The sequence below is a fragment of the Protomyctophum bolini genome (assembly GCF_963924005.1).
Source record: "Protomyctophum bolini genome assembly, chromosome: 2".
Taxonomy (NCBI): Eukaryota; Metazoa; Chordata; class Actinopteri; order Myctophiformes; family Myctophidae; genus Protomyctophum; species Protomyctophum bolini.
Window position 1 is genome coordinate 9,139,296 of NC_137863.1, and position 20,526 is coordinate 9,159,821.

The 20,526-nt window shown below is 42.4% G+C and overlaps 1 protein-coding gene across 1 annotated transcript; it reads left to right on the forward strand.

The window, feature by feature from the left end:
- Positions 1-1,255: 1,255 nt before the first annotated feature.
- Positions 1,256-12,946, forward strand: LOC308324350 (bone morphogenetic protein 7-like). Its single transcript, XM_080776392.1, has 7 exons — positions 1,256-1,880; positions 8,251-8,440; positions 10,278-10,426; positions 10,704-10,910; positions 11,025-11,098; positions 11,206-11,316; positions 11,863-12,946. Exons 1-7 carry the CDS (start codon positions 1,472-1,474, stop codon positions 12,010-12,012), a joined length of 1,290 nt encoding a protein of 429 aa, XP_080632518.1. The 5' UTR covers positions 1,256-1,471; the 3' UTR covers positions 12,013-12,946.
- Positions 12,947-20,526: the final 7,580 nt, after the last annotated feature.

Sequence of the window (20,526 nt, forward strand, 5' to 3'; positions counted from 1 at the left end):
ACTTATTTCCGCCCCCAACTTTCCCCTTATTTCCATTCAAATGCTTTCTGTGGAGTGCTTTCCTCAAGTAATTAATTCAAGACATTGGCATGTCCCCTCATGTGTCTCCACCACTGCTGTTGATCATTCCTAAAACCCTCACTAACAACAAGGGTGGGCCCAAATCCATTGTTCGTGTTCCAAGGTGTCTGTCTTGAACGAGGGATTAGGGGATTATCCCTCATTACCTATTGATTGACCACAAAGGAAGAGCGGGTGTGATGTGTAAACATCACATCTCATGCCTATCCTGGTTTGTGCATAGTGCAGACACATTTGGCAGCATGTTATATGCACACTTCGAACTGAACCATGTCTGCAGAGCTGAGTGTACAGGTCACAGCAGACTGTTGTGAGAGACCTGTTCTTGAACTGAACTTTCCAGATGGTACATTGACAAAGCGCGAATGATACAGAGCACTATTTCTATTCAGCAAACGAGAGACCCTGTTCGAAGCGGGTGCCGGACTCTTTTGACCTTTGAGCTAGGGAGTGAGGGCAGAGGAATTCCCTGGGGTGGTCACAGGGCAGACGAGGGCACAGGGTGGGAAACCTGGCACTCACAATAGGAAACGAGACATAGGCACAGTGGGAGATAGACGGAAGGCTTTGCTTGCATCTGGCACATGCGTCTGACACACGGTTTGGTTAAAAATGTAGTCTGATGGACTTCTGCTTTTGCCTGTAGGTTGCAAGTTATAGCCTGTTGTACATTGTTAAGACGTGTGTGTGTGTGTGTGTGTGTGTGTGTGTGTGTGTGTGTGTGTGTGTGTGTGTGCGTGCGCGCGCGTGTGCTGCATGGGAGATAAAATAAATGTCCTGAATACTAGTGATCAGCCAACCCCTACATTAGCCATTAGAGCCCACTTGCATCATTGCTTTGGACTCTGCACAGTCATTTTCCAAACAAAGACAGCTCTGATAGGATACTTATGGTTCGAAATGTTATCGCGGGGAAAAGACCAGCCCACCTATCTCATTACCGAGATAGAGGAGAAAACGCCATTACAGGGACATTGATCCACTACATTGATCCCTACTTTCTTCAACTGGTCACCTCACTCCCCTGTATCCTTCAGAACCACCCAACCACTGATTGCAGAATGCAGACATGGGCTATCCCATCCTAATCCCCCCCCCCGCCCCTCCTCCCCTGGCACAGTCAGCACCTCAATAAGAAACATTCACATTCAGTCATTCACAAGTTCCTACAGAGAGACACGAGCGCGCGCAGCAGTAGCCTACTACGCAAGAGGGAATTTGGGGTCGCCCTGTTTCACAGAATAACGAACAGAGTTCTACCATCTTCCTCTTATCATTTTCTTCCCGTCGTTTGTCCTTTTGACTTGTTTGGTTTGGAAGTAGTTTGAAGCCTAATACAGGACAGGTTCAGGCAATCAATAAAACAACCGCGCGTAAAGTCGCAAAAAAAATGGTGACCAGCGCAAGCGCATCGGTGGTGGTGCTATGGCTTTTAACATGGTGTTACTACTGCATACTGGCCGAAGTCACCTTCTCCAACGTCTCTCTTGACAACGAGGTGCAGTCCAGTTTCATCCAGCGGCGGCTACGAAGCCAAGAGCGCAGGGAGATGCAGCGGGAGATCCTGTCCATCCTGGGGCTTCCACACCGTCCGCGGCCGCACATCCAAACCAAAAACAACGCAGCGCCGATGTTCATGTTGGACCTGTACAACACGATCAACACTAATGGAGAACCGCTGGGCTATTCTTATTACAAGCCTCTCATTACGACCGAAGCGCCACCGCCGGTGATGGTGACCCCGCAGGATAGCCGCTTCCTGCAGGACGCAGACATGGTGATGAGCTTTGTCAATATGGGTATGTGTCCAGTTATCTGGAGGATTTATTTACTATTATCACTCGAATGCTTGATGGACCTGGTTGTCTGTAGGCTGTATGTAAGACCAATTTGGTTTATGAAAACCTGATAATTAAAACATTTATTAGTTCATATTTTCATATCAGACAGAAGGTGTCAATTACTCGTGCAAAATTAATTACAACTTAATCCCCTTAAAGTGTGTTTACCAAGAGATGAGAATATTAAAGTAACAACATCCTCTAGTGACCTCAAAGAGGTCAGACAAGGTGAGGTAGTAGCAGGCCTATTGTACTGTACAGCTACAGCCTATTCAGTCAACTGTCTGTTTGCAGAGGAACGGCTATGATAGGATGGTGAATGTTGTTGCTTATTATTATTATTATTATTATTATGTTAATTATTATGTTTGTACAGGGTCAGAATGAGAATACAAATCAGGGCTGGAATGTAAATGACAGCAGCCCCTTGCCTGTCCAAACTTATAAAGTAGAGTGCACAGGCCAATGACATCCAGCTGATCAGTCAGTCTATGAAAGCAGGCTAATACAATCTTCATAATTCTGAGAAATTATTTTTTTCCCCCAGCATGAGCTTTTTATTATTGATGTATTATGTTAAATTTGCTGGGGGAAACATCAATTTAAAAGTAGTTTAAAGTTTGTTTCTATGTGTTTTTTCCCACTCCGGAAAAATAGGATTGCTGCTACCTTTACATTTTGAACAGTTCGGAAAATAATTGGGCATTTTTGCCAGTTGATCTGCCCAATCTCCCAATTCTCAGTGTTCATTTATTTAATTCTTGTCTTGCCATCAATTGTAAAAATTAGAGTTAGGTTACCTGTTAGGTTTCACGTCAGTGTCTCACTGTTTGTTGCTGGGGTCCACAGCACTAATAGTAACAAAGTGCATCAGCTGAAGTGTTTGTGTCTTTGTGATGTTGGAGCTTTCAGACACAAGAGGCTTTCAGGTCACTTTCTCTTTTCCTTGAAATCGAGCTGTCCTGCATTCCAAGTTATAAATGTTATGACAACATGCCTATATCCGATTTCCCCAGAATCCCTTCAAAGCCCTGGGAGAGAGGCTTTAGCATGGCTTTGTTTCGCATGACTACAATTTGGATGGACATTTTTGAACCCCTAGGGAGTTGGATGACAAGTTTTGACTAAGATTGGGACTCTCAGACAACTATCTATCTAAACTAATTTAATTTCTCAATGAATCGGTGTGTGTGTGTGCGTGTGTGGGTGTGTTTGGTTGTGAATCAAATCGTCATAGGTGGGATTCAGGGGTCTTCTTATTCAGATATTGCATTTAAAAAGGGCAAATCCTGCTTTTGTTTCCTTTGGAGATGTTACTGTGGCTCTGATATCACTATGGTGAAACAGCAGACGGCGTGGTGGCCTGCAGCTCTGATCCGGATGTGGGGTTTCATCCAAAAGCAACCGTCCTCTTCTGCACTGGCCTCCTCCTCCTGCCTCCAGGCTTGGAGGAAGGTTATAGGTCATCTTCAATATGAAGCCTGTTCATCCAGGAGATGTGTCTCAATTTGACCCTTAACCTTACTCTCTTATGGGAGTGCAATTGAAGACTTACAATAAACAAACATAACAACAAACATGATAGACCATTTAAGGAAATTAGTAACTACCATATGATTGTGGTATGAATCCAAATCTTTTAAGGTTGAGGTCACTTGTGAAAATCCTTAATAGGCTTAGACTATGTGGTTCTGCATCTGAAACCTCAATATAGAAACGATGGGGGGGGGTTATGAAGAAAGACACCCTGAGAAGATATTGTTCCTCTGTCGAGGCAAGCCCTCCACAGCACCTCTGCTGCTGATTGGCAGTGGGGAGGGGAGGGGAGGGGGGTCTCTCACCATCATGTTGGAGTGAGTCTCTAACTTGGTGGTCTCCAGAGTGAGGCTTCAAGACCAAAATGGATATAATGGTATTTCCCCTTCATAGACCACAACTTCCACTGTGAGGGAGAGCACTGCTCAACTTTTTTCAACCTCAGTGCCCAATCGCGCGCGTGCACACACACACACACACACACACACACACACACACACACACACACACACATGCATGCAATATACATGTATGACCTTGTTTGTATGCTTTTTTGCGTTTTATGTCATGCTTGGTTTCCGTGGTGTAGTCCTATTTTTCTTCCGTGGCAGTTTTTGATCAGTCATTGGTTGCTTGGAGGTACACATTCTATGTGACTTGAACTATCCACATCTGTAGCTTTTAACTTTTGATAATAAATTATGGAGTATTAATGTAGTCCCCCACACTGTAAAACCAACAGGTTCAATTTAATCTGTAATCGATTGGATCGTTAAAGTGACACTTTTTTGCAGTCCATTTATTTTCTTAATAATATATGTTTATTGGCAACAGGTTTCAACAATTTCAGTTTAGTTTGAACATACAATTTTTTCCCTATTTTCTCCCTCACCCCATCCCTCCCCCCACAGTTATCATCATCGTTAAAACAATATAAAATAAATACCGGTAACTATAATAATTGAGTACAGACAACAACAAAAAAAAAGTCCAGTCCAATCAAACAACCATGCATAATTTTGACCAAGTGTAAACGATAGGACACAAAAAATAATTTAAACACATGACAAAAACAATATAAATTAACAAAAAACTAAAATAAAATAATTACAATTATGACTTGGGTTATGCAGTCAATTTCTGACTTTAAAACAGACATTAACTTTACAGATCGATCAATCTTTGTTCTGTGGCTGTCCGGCAAGTGAGCTAAACTGTTTGGATCTGCTGTAGAAAACGTTACAGCTCAAGGCCTCGCCTTCGAGAACACACCAATAGAGCATGGGAATAAAGCAGACTTCGTCGCACGATGGTATTGCTTTCTGCAATTTTCATACTTTTTTTTTTTGGTACTATACTTAGCCTATAAATCAGGCTTCAAGTTCAAGCTTAGTACCCTCCTATCTCTCATTGCTTTTCATTGGATAATGTGTCTCCTCAGGGGTTATTGTTTATGGAAGATTTGTGTTCTCTGCATGTGCATATTGAGTCTACTTGGGGTGAATGTCTGATGTTAATGCTGCATTGCAAAATAGTATAGTAAGAATTGACCTGTAAGGAGGTGTAAGAGTTAAACTGACACTTTGAAATTGGATTTAGCCGTGTGGACACTCAGGAACAGGGGCAGTATTGTCATTCTGAGAAGAAACAGGTTGAAATCTCACCGTTTTCTTCCTACAAAGCTGATCTGTTAGGCAGCATAAGGAGATCACATTAAGGTATTTTTTTTTACTTCCTCCAGAAAATCTCATTATCCTTCCAATTATTTCTTTTACATCCCCATGTGAAAAGATGTCTTTCTTTTCCTAGTTAAAGCCCCTTATAAAATACTGTCCCCCAGTTACTGCCGGCTGTATGATATCATGTGATTCATTGAATTGAAGACTTTTTCTCTTAAATTAGAAGCTCTATGTTCAGATGGTAATCATTGCCATAATATAGAGTGTTTGTTGTTCAGAAACAGGGGTCTCCCCATCTCTCCAGCTCTTTAGTAAACAGAAAATATTTTTTTTAGGTGGCTTGCATATTTCATCCAATCAGAAAAGAGTGCACGTATCCACTTCAATTTTTATAGTGTTCCAGTTAATTGTTTTTGTCTGCTCACATTTTTGGTTCATCACTTCCAATTCCTGAACTGAAAATGTGTTTTGTTTACTAAAACGCTAGAGAGACGGGTAGAATCAACGGGTAGAATCAATCAATCCAGAAATCCTATCATTCTATTGTGAGGATGTGTGAATATATGACTTCTCAATGTGTTTTGTTTGTTGAGAGGAACTGGAAAATCCCCACCAGCTGACATGAAACAACTCGTTTCAGCACGTTTTACAAAAAAAGAAAAAAGGGAATAAATCTGCAGAATATTTCCCTTTTAAACTACAATGTGGGACTTATTTTAATGAATTGAACCAATCTGTATGTTTGAGTATGTTACATAATAACTATAGCACATCTGCAGTGATTGGAGTAAGTCTGGCCTGACATTGACAATGGCTGTAAAGTTATTTGAAGCAGATGGCAGTTACACCGGATAGGACACTTATATGGCCTTCCATCTTTATTGTAGTTCGGCAATTTCCTCTTTCCATTGAGAGAGAGAGACACACTCAATTGATATAACCACTTTAAATATGACAGATTAGTAGTTTTTAGTTTTAGAAAATTGAGTTGACAAAAGACACCCACATTGACTCATTAAAAATTGCCACTGATTCTAAACTTACAGTAGGTTAATGATAGTGCTGTGGTAGTGTGTCCCAGCAGTGTTCAGGAGTACTCTGAAGTGTTGAAATGCCTCCCTGAGGGAAGTTTGCATATCTGAGGTCTGATCTCTGGAGCTAATGGTCCCTAACGTAAACACACCAAGTCCTTACAAGCAATTATTTCTTTTATAAAACGCCCCCCGTTCACTTCCAGCATTTAATTGCGGTTAAACAAATGACTTGCAGGGTTCAGAATGCACTCTTCTCCATGAGTGGGTTGTGTGTTTGTGTGTGGTTAGGAGGGAATTTAGAAGAATGCGTGTGCTCTTTTGTTTCTCAAGGCAAATTTATACTTAAACACATTTAAGTATAAAGTTATGTATTTTCAACTGATAAATGATGTGTGAGAAAGTTTTAGGATTTCCGTGTTAAGCTTTGATTTGTGTGTAGTATATTGTCGCTGTAGTGTCTGGACCAGAACCTTGTCCAAATCACTTTTCATGAAAATTGAAAAAAGAACCTGTGTTCCAATGGATCCAGTGTAGTTATTATATTGTCACAAGCTCTTGTTAATACTTTTCTTGGGTCGATATTTATAAAACAGAACAGACACACACTTAACCATTCCCTTTAACTTATGTTCAAAATTTGCCCACCTATTAGCCGACCTAAAAGCTCAATGTGTCACTTTTGTGCAACTTCTTTATGACAAAGAAGAACTTTCTCCAAAAACGTAAAAAGTTGATGTATGGCGATACAAGGTTTCTGCCGACAGCAACGATATGCACATGTGTGCCTGTGCATAAATCTGTCTGTGTGTGTGTGTGTGTGTGTGCGTGTGTGTGTGTGTGTGTGTGCATGCGTGCGTGCGTGCGTGCTCAATGAGCCACTAACTAAAACAATAGAGGGCCAACATTGAGAAGGCGGGGTGATGTCATGCTGATGTCATGGTCTATGCCAGTGGGCAGGATGTGTTTAAGGTGGCTAATCGCTGCTCCACTCCGCACACCGTTTGCGGAGACCTCCTCGGCTGTTTCCAAGGACAAACACTTTGGGCAACGCTGTCAAAACACAATACTGGAAAGCTCCAGGAAACCATGGGGTCTGCCTAACCACCATTCTTCTGGAAAGTTTGAGAGCTGTAGTGCTTCAGGCTGCGTGGAAATCCGCAAAGCTACAGTTAGTGTTTTATTATAATCACTAGACTCAACGGGAGTAGACAGTGAAATGAGCGGACAGATAGCTAAATGATCTCAGGGGGTGTGGGGTTGTGGAATCGATGACCATACCCGTGGTAGTTAAGTCATGCATTAGTGAGGCTCTATATCCTTGGTGTGTGTGTGTGCGTGTGTGTGTGTGCGTGTGCGTGTGTGTGTGTGTGTGTGTGTGTGCATGCAATAGCTGCTGTGGTTTTCCGGGCAGTGCCGTAACAAGCTTTTTCTTGTGGTCAGCACATGTGTGTGATTTAAACGGAGAGCCAATTTGAGCCTAGAGTGTGGTTCCCCCCCCCCCACACACACACATTGGCATGTATGCCAGACTTGACTTAAGTCATGTTTAGATCAATCACTTCTCTCATGGAAGCATGAGTTTCATATTTTCGACAGGGTGCTTCCGAAATGTGGTCAACTGTTTCATTCAACTACAATTTTGATGGACATTATAACCACTGACCAGCAGGCCATCTGATAAGCAGCCTCAATGTTGGCACACATATACTGTACTGATATTCTCCCTACCAAAAGTCAGTAGTATTATTTGACAGTGTGTGTACACTTGGAAGGCAATGAACCTTTTATGAATCACAAATGTTTAAGCTGGATTCTTGTTTTGGACAAAATAAACCAAACTTCAAACTAATGCGGGCCTATAGAGCGTCTCACCTCCATCTCTATTAGTATTGATTGATTAATTGATTGAGTTTTTATTTGCAAAAATGCATATACCTCAACATATATTTTTTTAGATATCATGTCATAAGAATAAATCGCTCTGAAATCAACTAATCCTCCATCTTGGATTCATAATTATCACACTCTTCCAACTACTCCACTCTGGTTTACTAATCTCTCTTTCATGTCTCCGTCTAGTTGATCAGGATCCTGACCTCACACATCAACAGCATCGACGGGAGTTCCGCTTTGACTTAGCTCACATCCCAGAAGGAGAGGCCATTACGGCTGCAGAGTTCCGGATTTACAAGCACCACATCCAGGAACGACACGAGAACGAGACATTCAGAGTGGCTGTCTACCAGGTCGTGCAGGAGCCCTCAAACAGGTGAGGCCAGATGCTTATAAAATTGGTCAACCGCAGGCCAGGTCAAATATTCAAATATGCTTGTGGATACATGCATGGGGTATTTTGTGTGTGTGTGTGTGTGTGTGTGTGTGTGTGTGTGTGTGTGTGTGTGTGTGTGTGTGTGTGTGTGTGTGTGTGTGTGTGTGCGTGTGCGTGTGCGTGTGCGTGTGCGTGTGCGTGTGTGTGTGTGTGTAAAGGAATTTATCTTGGTAAGAAGACCTAGGTCAGAAGTCGTTGTCTGTGAGAGCAGGCATATTCAGAAAGAAACCGTAAAGAAGGGAACTTCACATAATACAGTTATAACCATACATGAACTTCAGCCTATAGCTGTGTGTGTGTGTGTGTGTGTGTGTGTGTGTGTGTGTGTGTGTGTGTGTGTGTGTGTGTGTGTGTGTGTGTGTGTGTGTGTATTTGTGTGTAAATATATATTATTTTATTATTATTATTATTTTTATACATGATGATCTTATGTTTGTGAAACATGGTCTGGATAAACCAAAGGATTTAAATAGGCACCCTGTGCTGACATAAGCTATGTCTATGTGTGCAGTGTGAAATGGTACTTAGACTGCTGTTTATACACTGACCTGTATGCTTTAGCTGAGTTTGTCTACATAGGGTTACTTCTGCTGATGTTATTTCCAGGTCAACTTCTCACAGCTCTATAGCAGCAAGGGTGTTTACATAGACATTAGTGTCAGTGGCAGACACCCAGTCTCCAGTGCAGGGTAACCCTTTACACCGTCAATTGTAATGGAACAGAAAACATTCACCCAGAGGCTTGCATGTATCACATGGAACTCCAACCACTAATGACACTCTGGATGCTTATGACGGCCTTCTCGTACACAGGTGCTTGTCTCTCTGTCTGCTTACGTATATGTGCAATTCTTTAAAATGTTAGTCTGCCCGCCACTCTCAATGTCTCTGTCTGTTGCTCTGTTGCTCTGTTGCTACAAACCACATCAAGGATTTTGCACACCAGATAAAAAGAGAATAATTTGATTCCACTTTACCTCCGACATCGCCCTAACACTCCACCTACCATCTCTAGTGAAACACTCCTGTATTGACAAGTCATATTATTATATATATGCTAGCTATTTCAATAGGTTCTAGTTATATTATGTATCATATATTAGGCAAATGGTTGCTAATCATATTATTTAGATAGATGCCAGGTTTAATGTCTACTCGTTATTCTAGTACATTTTGACATTTAGCATCTGCTGAATGCCAATGCATAATACAGGTATCTGGTCTTTCTCCTTACCTCCTGCGTCTGTGATGATGGTGTTAAGGCCAACACCAGGTCCATTGTCATTTACAAACATGCTACTCCATGCAGACGAGCAGACGGCTGAACAAAGCTCACCCCTCCACCCCCCAGGGTCTGCAACTCAATCTGTAAATGAAGCCATTGTCTCCAGGCGAGCTTCCCTAAAGCATATACCAGTCTAGGAATCCGATCAGTGTTGGAATTTTCATTTGAGATGATAAGAGAGGGGTTTTAATAAGTGTATTGCTGTTTGAGATAGCATATCTCTATGTAGGGATTTCCCCATTGGCCTCAAGGGTCTAATTGTTTTCAACTACACATACAGAACATGTGACGTGTGGGTTTCCTCAACTGTCAGAGATAATTTACCACCACATCGGAACCAGTTGATGACTGGATGATTATGCTTCTCTGCTGAACCAACTTGCTTTGTCTCCAGTTAGTGCAGACACTGCAGGGTCATCCTTCCCTTGATGTCAGTCAGTGCTACAACCTCATGTAGAGTTTGATTTACTTCTCTTAACTGTCTCCTACTAGTGAAGTGGCACTGTTCCTGTTGGACGAGCGGATAGTTTGGGCCACTGAGGAGGACTGGCTGGTTTTTGACCTGACTGCCACCAGTAATCACTGGCTGGTCAACCCCGACCAGAATCTGGGCCTGCACCTTGTCCTGGAGAACAACGAGGGTGAGTCACTATCATGGACCAATTGACATGGGCCAGTTGTTAACACAGCGCAACCAAACGCAGAAAGTCCAAAGGCCACAGTGTTTGACCACATTGTGGTCTAATACCCCTCACATCCTGTGGTGTCAATGAATTTGACATATTGAGCAATTCCTTAAAGGGTTCGTATGAATAGAACCGTGACAAACCCTGAGGATGCATTCATATATAGTTATTTCTAAGGATTGGTTGACAGAAACTCTTGTTCCACCCTCTTGTCTCCTGTCTCCCCCTGTAGGCGAAAGTGTGAACCCCAGGCTAGTAGGGCTGGCAGGTGGCAGTGGGCCCCAGGACAAGCAGCCCTTCATGGTTGCCTTTTTCAAAGCCACTGAGGTGCGCTTTCGCAGCGTTCGCTCAGCCCATGGCCACAAGGGCCGACACTCAAACCGATCCAGAGCTCAGAAGAATGCTCAAGACGTACTGAAGGCAGTTGAGGCTGCAACAGGTAAGCTATGCTAATGAATACCAAAATGTAACCCCCAGTTATTATAGAGTCAATCAATGAGCACTTTCCTTTCCATTTGCATTACAGTCATGATTGCATGTTTTTCAATTCCAGATAACCTCAGCAACTCCAAACAGGGGTGTAAAAAGCATGAGCTCTATGTCAGTTTCAGAGATTTGGGATGGCAGGTACATATCATTCAGATATCATTATATTCTTAATGTCATAGTTTTATCTGATCTCATGTCAATGAGAAACAGTCCATGATGTGCTGTTATGCTCTTCCCTTTGTCAGGACTGGATCATAGCACCAGAGGGCTACGCTGCTTACTACTGCGAGGGAGAGTGTGCCTTCCCTCTCAACTCTTACATGAATGCCACTAATCATGCTATTGTACAGACTCTAGTAAGTGAATTTCTCTGATGATAGTCATGCTATATTGTTACAGTGTAACAGTTTGTTCCCTGGTTAGAATTCCAATGCATTTTTAATATAATTTAACTTTTTTTTATATATGACCTGCATATGAAGCAAAACAAAGTGCTGCTTTGTGTAGATTATCTTGAACAAATAATGTTCAATAATGTGATTATTATGCGTCTTTGTTTCCTACTGAGCTTAATATTTGTTAAAACTTAAAACACAAATCAAAACCTCCATTGTACATTTGGAGGAGGAAGTAACTTCTAGTAACAGTTTAACTGTGTTTTTGGCATTAAACATTGGAACAAATAAATAAACAAATAAATAAAACATTCACAGGGCAGATATGACAAATACATTTAATTTAAATTACTGACATATCATGGAAACGATTATGACGATTCATTATCTCAAATAATTTCAATCAGGTGATTGTTTCTATCATGACAGGCCTAACTGTAGTGTGGGATTGAATAAGTCTGAATATGGTTGCATTTATCTATGCCGTGACTTTCTCCTGCCACACAGGTGCACTTCATCAACCCAGACACGGTGCCTAAGCCATGCTGTGCCCCTACCCAGCTCCATGGAATCTCTGTGCTCTACTTTGATGATAGCTCCAATGTGATTCTCAAGAAATACCGCAACATGGTAGTGAGGGCCTGCGGTTGCCACTGATTGACCTTTTTGTTTCCAACGTGTTGGGGTTGGGAGACTAGAAGTGGGTAAACCTGAGAGAAGATGACTTCCTGCGTGGTCTAGAGAAAAAGCTGGTGCCACAGCACCAGCTATAAGCTAGTCAACTGTGAATCAGGAATTATGATCACTTTATTGCCAAGTATGTCATGTGGTTGAAGCAGAACTACATAAAGGGTACATGGACTTTCAGGAATCTTGTGAGCTATGGATAAACTATGCACTGTATACTGTTCATAAAGTACAGTATTTACTACTATCACAAGCGAGATGTCAAGTCTCCTTATTCATTGGACATAGAGATCAACTGGGCACAGGACAAACCCCTGTGCTAGAAAGCGTGCCTTCGACAGTAGAATTGTACAGTGAGAACACACTATCAACCTCCTCTCCTTGCCAAAGATGTGTAATGTGCCTGTTCAATTGACACAAATATTTGAACTAGAATTTGCATGTGCATCCAGAACTTTTAGTAAAAAATTGTCCGGGTGGAAGTGTGCATTTGGCAATGGATTTCATGGCACATAACTTTATACATTCATCTTCCTGTTGAACCTTTCACTGCACAATTGGTTCAACTCAAGACCCTACAAGGAAAAAGTTCTCGCTTCTCCTATCAACTTCACTGTCACCTTCAGAAGCAGAGGAACATCAAGTCTGTTATAAGACATCTGGCTTGTGCTCGAATGTGTGACCTGGGAGTGATAGGAGTGGTTTTTGAGTCTAGTTTCCTTGAGGTGTTACAGACATACATCGCAATATATCACTGTGAGAGGCCTCTGTTTGCAGATAGACCAGTCATTCTATCCACAGCAGGTGGCAGGTTGTGCTCCAGCTCATCCTTGTTCATGTTAGAACAAGAAGGGCACAATGTTTTGTGTGTCAAAAACAGATTTCAGTGTCACAATAAATTGAAACCGATTTCTACATAGTTTTGGCTGCAATGCTTTTTCTTACACAGCCAAAGCACAACTTGGCTGTTAATGTTAATATTTTACTTTGTGATCTATAGAGGGGTTTTTATTTGTACGCACTATAAGATGTAAATCATGCATGATACCAAGTTTAAATGCCTTTATTTATTTTAGACACTAATATCAGTGGAAAAGGCAAAGGAGCATTGTGCTATACTTTATACAGCACATAGGGGTGTACAGTATAGGGACATCCACACCGACATTCAATGACAGGCTGTCTCAAACAGAGGTAGAAGGGGTGATACATCCTAAAAAGAACTCTTAAATACTCAGATCATTGACAGTTCCCTCTAGCTTTGAAAACGTGCATTTATAAAATGATTTGTCCACCATTTTCAAAAATCTAAGCAATTGTTGTCACGTTAAAAATCAAGTTCACTATAAAGACTTTATTGCAGCTAGTGCATATTGCTTATAAAACATTGTAAAGGATGTAATCATGCACTGGAAATGACAATGAACATTCTTTAAGTTTTCCAGATTTCCTTTTCACCCTCTTTTCTCATTTTCCTCATTTTTTCATTTTTTATCCCCGATGTAGTTGTAGATGCCAATTCCCTACATGTATGATGTACCCCTGTCGTTACCAAGTTACCAGCCGATTCTTTTCAGCTGATAGTGTGGAGTTTAATAATGCTATCTCCCCCAGCTGAACAGGTTCCCTTAACAACCATCAAGCAACAACCAACAAGCTATCGACAGGCTCATGATCCTTTGCCCTGCACCAGCGCCTCGGTCTCTACTGTGGCGGGCAAGTTTTTGACACCTGACACCCCTTCATTAAAGAAATATAATAAATACTCTCAAACAAAGCTGGCAAAAAGATAGATATGATGATCATCACATATATCAATGCAGGTCATCATTATTGTGTCTTTACTTTCTGTGTAAAGATCCATGTTTATCCTTTTTACCAAACATAGTGATATTGCCTGACAAATACATACATCATACAAAGGTTTCTCCTGAGAGCCAGTGCCAGTTGTCTTACAGATGTACTTCCTTTAATACAAGAGAAAACAACAACAGAGAAAGAATCAAGAACAGAAAAACACAGGCTTTTCGAGGTAGAAGTATAGTACAACAGCTGTAGCTTTAATATCATTTTGCTTGGTCCATGTCTGTGCTCGGGGTGGACCAACTTCTCCACAGCCCTTGTCTGACCCCCAGTGGGCAGATGGAGCTAGCTGAGACATTCTGTATGAGGGCATTGTGGCTTTAGAGATTCCCAACACACTCCCTCTAGTGCAGTGGGTTTCAAACGTCAAGGATCTCCATAACGTTACAGACCCATTTGGATCCCCCCCCCAAGGACCCTGGTTAGTCCCTGTACCCCACTTAGAATCACCACTCCAGTGCTTTGAGTGCATTTGGGATTTGGGGCACGTTGTGGTGGAGGCTGGGGTTAAGGAAATCCATTTGGTGACACAGGGGTGAGAGCCAAGCAGACGTCCCCCACACTGAGCTGACGGCACTGCAGACCACACAGCCGGGTGGTTCCCTGGGGAGAACAGGATGACCAGCCTTGCCCGCGCACAAAGAATGGGTACTCTGCGTACACATCCACTGATTCCTACATAATGAATAGAAATGCAGGATAATGTAGATTAATGCCACAAAAACATGAGGGTAAATAATAACTTTTACGAGTAGTTATTTAGTAGTAATGGCATAGAGTAATTGTAAATAGTACTATAGTATTACAGTTATTATGTAATGTTTGCTGCCTAACTATATAACTACAGTACCATTCTCTCCCTCATCGTTTGTTTCACCTGGGAGTGCTGGTCATGAAGCAGAATCAGCAAGTGTGAGAATGATGCGGAGGTGGCAGAAGGGGAGATGTTCTGCACCGTGCAGCAACTCAGGCGGAGTTGTGGACAGGCCAGCGAGCCGAGCAGGAAGTCCTCCGTCTTCAGGTCCTCCACCCTCCGGAGACGCCCGTCTCTCAGCTCAATTAGAGACCCTGCTGCAAAGTGAGGGAGCAGCCAGGGAACGGTAGCAGGAGAGGAGCAGGTGGTGGAGGAAGGCGCAGGAGGGCGCCGAACAGGAGCTTCTGCAACATCCTCTGGCACGCCTGTGGAGGTGAATTCATCATTCAAGGAATCTCCTGCGGACGGCGAGGAGCACAGTAGGGAACTGCGTCTGGAAAATGGATGCTCGCCAACCCCTGTGGTCGAGCGTTTGCACATCAGTTCAGCTTGGCGCCCACAGTCCTCTGTGTACAAGTGAGATCGCCTGTTTGTATTGATGGACGCACGGCTTATTGGGCCTGTATGGGAATAGTTGACCTGATTGTCTCTCCTCTTCATATACGGTCCTCTGTGTCTCCCAATGTTCAACCTCTCTGTGTTCAAACTCGAATGTTCCCTTAACATCGATGCTTCCCACCTGTGTCTTATACCTGCCCCATAGTCAATCTCAGTCTCTGGGGGGACAGGCTTCCACTTGAGCAGGTGGTTGAAGTGGTCCGGGTGGATTCCAGGGGGATAATTGGCCCTGCGGTTCCCAGAGAACGGGCTGTGGTAATGGCGGTTGTCCCATCCAAAGTATAGGGGCTTCCGGTCTCTCCGCTCTTCCCAAGCACTATGCTCTCTGAAGATGGAAAATGTCTGAGGCTTGGTCCAGGTGGACGTTTGTGGCTGGAGCCAGGGCTGGTAGAGGGCCGGCACTCGTCTAGGTATCGGCTGGAAGAGGCCAGCGTGTGTGGCCTTCAAAGCTTTATGGCTACTGCAAGGGTATGGCACCTTGAACGTGGGGTCAGGTGTCTGCTCCGGCTTTGGGTCTCTGCTCGTGGGCAGCAGGCAGTCCCTGTCTGGGTCCAGCATTAGGTCAGTTGGAATGCTCATTGCTTCACTATCTGTCACTCACGCTGACAGTTCATGTGCTGCTGTGGAGCTTGTGGGGTTTTATCCCGTCATTCTCTCGACAAGCATAGTTCACGGTGTCACAGTCTGAAAAGTAACAAAATGAAATTTGTTATATATAGTATTAAATAACTATTTTCTACCCAGGCCTTTTCTCCATCTATTGCTCTCTCTGCTCTTTACCTCTTGCGCACGCGCGCACACACACACACACACACACACACACACACACACACACACACACACACACACACACACACACACACACACACACACACACACACACACACACACACACACAGTGGTGGGTGTGATCCTGCCAAGTGAGACATACTGAGACATAACCGTTTGGGGAAGTGAAAGAGCTTCCGTTCAGTGCTGAGTACACTGACATGGTGATGACATAATGTCAGCGCTGGACATTAGCTTTGCATTGACAGGCTGTAAAAGCTACTGCTGTTACCTCCCCGGCCCTGCGGCCTCAACCAGTTGGTTTAAATAATGACTGGGGGACATTTGAATATGTACATAATACAACTATTTTGTATTGTGTGTGTGTTTGCACGCATGCACAAGGAGACAGACAGAACACTATGTGATTACTGGGACATGGCAATGATGGCACACAGAGATAATTACAGGTAAGAGAATGTGTTGATAGACGATGAATAATGAGAACACAGAGCTCGCTTCAAGTACCGGTATTGATGCTGAATGACCATATGAGGTGATCATGACATACCTCTGTCTAATCTATGGAAATGAGGCATACACACAACACTGCTAAGTGTGTTTTGGTGCCATCATGATATAGTATAATAAAATAATTACAATATTCACTGAGGTCAAGTTCCTTTTTTGCATTTGTATACGAATGAACCCACAGCGCTCATGGTGCTGTCTATATGGCACTTTTATGTGAAAACACAACACAATTTAAAGTTCTTGTATGAATTATATTTTGTATCTTTTTCTTTCTTTCTTATTTTACATTTTGGTAGAGTAAAGGTGTTGCACTATTACCGTTATTAGACATTGTGTTCCTACGCAGACCTACATAATTATAATGCATTCAAATCATTAGACATTCACTAAACATAACACAATCATGGACATTAAACTTTTCCTCTAGTTGGAAACAGAGAAAATGTTTGAATACTGAGTGCTGAACTGTATGGTAGATGAACAATGACTAACAAGCTATAGAATTACCACCATTCTGGACTTGGATGATCCTTGTCTGTACATCCACCGTCCCCAACCCACTCACCCAAAGCCTCCCATCCATCCATCCATCCATCCATCCTTCCATTCACAAATAGCAATAACTGCCAGTCTACAAGGCAAGCTCACAACGATTGGCTCTTATCGCTATTTTTGAAATAGTAGTTAAGAATGTGTGGTAGTCCTACGGTACCCACCTGTCTAGCCTGTATGTCCTCTCCAGGGCTGGTAGATGTCCTACGGTACCGACCTGTCTAGCCTGTATGTCCTCTCCAGGGCTGGTAGATGTCCTACGGTACCCACCTGTCTAGCCTGTATGTCCTCTCCAGGGCTGGTAGATGCAGCAGGGTTCCTCAGCAGGACATGCAGAGTCAATGGAAGCATCTAAGCTCAATAGACTGTCTAGTCAGATACATTCACTCTCCTCTCCTCTCCTCTCCTCTCCTCTCCTCTCCTCTCCTCTCCTCTCCTCTCCTCTCCTCTCCTCTCCTCTCCCTCCTACTTCTCTCTCTGTCTCTGCTCCCTCCTACTTGCTTTTATATTTTACACCCCCTCTCTGCCCTCTTAAACTGTCTCAAAACAGATTTCTGTTTCTGTTTCTCTCCTCTTTCTCACTGTCTTTCAATTTGTCACAGCTCATCTTTATCCATCCGAATATGTTGGCTCTTATCATCAGCAGAGTTCCATGCATCCTCTTTTCCACTTGTAATCACCCTCCTCTTCCTCTCTCTATCTCCCTGACTCTCTCCCTCTCTTTTGCTGGGTGTATAATTAGACATGATGCTCTGCTGTGCGACTCCTCAGCTGATAGTAGGCGTATGACACTGGCTCTTTGCCTGCATGTACTGTAGTGAGGGCGGGAATGCTATGCACCAGTATGGCCACACACACATTTCCGATGAATTGAATATCAAGGACCTCAATGGAAACAAACCATAGGCTTTCTTGGGTATTAAATGACTCCACTTAGCAGACCTTGTATTAGCTCTGGTCCATAGCTCTAATGCGTTTCATTTAGATAGAGCTATGTTACTCTCAACTTCCGCAGCTTGCATGAATGCAGACCAGCCTCTCCTCTTTAGCGTAAATAAAAATAACGTTTTTGCTACTCACCAAAACAAAGGCGGGTTGTGTCATTAGAAAGCCTACTTTCCTTAGTGGACGCACTCTGAGCCCCCCACCACACGTATATAAACTGTACTATTTGGCCAGAAAGGGATTTATTTTCACCTGAGGAAAAATATTCTCTATGAGGCAATTCTCTAGGCAATACCTTGCTTACCTTGTATAGAACTGTACTTTCTTGTGTATCTAATCAATCAAACAAACAAACAAATACATAATCATGACCAAAGTTCTTCAGGACAGGCCTTTGTTTGGTTGTTGCTGACTTATAACAGTGGTTCTCAAAGTGGGGGCGGGGCCCCCCTGGGGTCCTTAAGAGGTTTTCAGGGGGTCCCCAGCAAAATGTGTTAATATAGCATGCAGATGAGTTTGTAGATTTGCTATTTTCAAAATATCCTGAAATTATGTGAAACATTTGATCCAAACAGGTTTGAGAACCACTGACACGGAGTACAAAGAGCTCAGCATTAAAGCTCAGCTTTAAACCCTTATGTACTGTATGCGTCATCGTATGGCGTTGCATGTCCAACAGAACAGATGTTGCATTTACAGAAAGTGTAACTTGCTTTGAAAGGTGCCTATGCCTATGTGCCTTATTGAATGACTCATTCAACTGAAAGGCTAAACTGTCACAGCGTCTGCACCTGAGCTTCAATTGTGTTTCACCTTTAGCCTATTCTTTTCCACACATTGCCCTTTACCGCAGTTCAACGTATACAGAGATCCTGGCTTCTATCTGGAAGCTGCATCAGCAGCAGTCTTCAGCCTGCCCTCCATTGATTGATTCTGCAGGCCTCAGCAGGTGAAAGCGTCACTATGTAGCCCACGCACACATTAGACAGAGGTGAGAGGACTTCTCATTTTGAGTCACATCATGCTCTTCCTCTGCCCACACATACAGACAGACACAGTGGCAGACAGCATGGAGGAAGGGCACATAGAAGTCTCACTGCAACCAGCAACCTTTACACAAAATAAACATTTGTTTGCACTGAAATCACTCATATACTTCTCCCACTTCTACACTGCCATTAGGTTGTAAACCGTTTCAGTCTACACCTGGTTGTGTTATTGTCATTCAAGTGCAATTTAGCAGCTTAAACTGCATGCTAAATGTCATGATGATGCAATACAAACAATTATCTAATACATTTCTAAATAGGGAATGGTTGATATACTGCATTGTGATTGTGCTTGAATTAATAAGAAGCTTACTGAAATATATTATAAACAAGTATGCATTACTTCACATAACTGTATTCATAACATAAGGATCCTACATTTCACTCACATGAACACGATGAATGCATACAAATACAAATAGAAGGTTTTAAGACAGTTTGATGGTGTAATTCCATGATCCCATCTGTTATCCAAATCGTCCTTTGACTCTTTGAGGCTTGTCCCAAATATTGTGCGATCTGCGAGTCTATTTTGAAATGCTGCTACTTGTCGCAATGGTTTTATACCAAGTGAATGCAAAACATTTAAATACTAGTGTCAACTTCATCAAGCTAACCTCTCCTATATATGAATGTAACTATTTCTGACAGAAAATGCACAGTTTAAGATAGTCTTCTTCTTCCCTCAAAGTTGCAATGTAACACAGCTCTTTTTACATATTTATTTTATTCCTATTTATATTCAATATTTATTTGTATACATTGTTTTGTTTTGATTGTTTTGTTTCACTTTGGCTTTCAATGCTTTGGCAGGGTATGTTTTCTCATGCCAATGAAGCTCCTTTAAATTTAATTGTATGACTATTCACCACTAGGTGGTACTAAGTACACATTTCTATATTGTGTACAATGTGTAGCCCACCACAACATGATAATTGGCTGGTTCAAATTTGCGGCTGTAAAATGTAGTAGCCTACATCACTTCTCTTCAAATTAAAACATTATATATAATATATTATACAAACGTAAATTTATTTATTTGTTAAATAACTCATCTCATACTGAGATCAAGCTATATTGCTCAAGCAATATATTCTAACATAACAACTGTGACTACAGTCAGTACAGTGTATGTATGTAGCCTAAGATTTAGACTCTTAGTCAAAATCGATAATATACTATTAAAGACAGATAAAAATGTCTCTCTTCACTTGGTTTCTTCTATTTAGGGGCTAATCACATAAATCCTCCTTTTCATTTCCCCAATCCCTGCCACCCTCTCACCATGCTCCCCCCCTGTCCATGGTCAGATGGTATGCTCCACAAAGCCCTAAACTTGCTCTCGCCTCGCCTTTTCCAAATAGCTCAGCCTCTCTATCAGTACTAGCCAGTGAGTCTGCT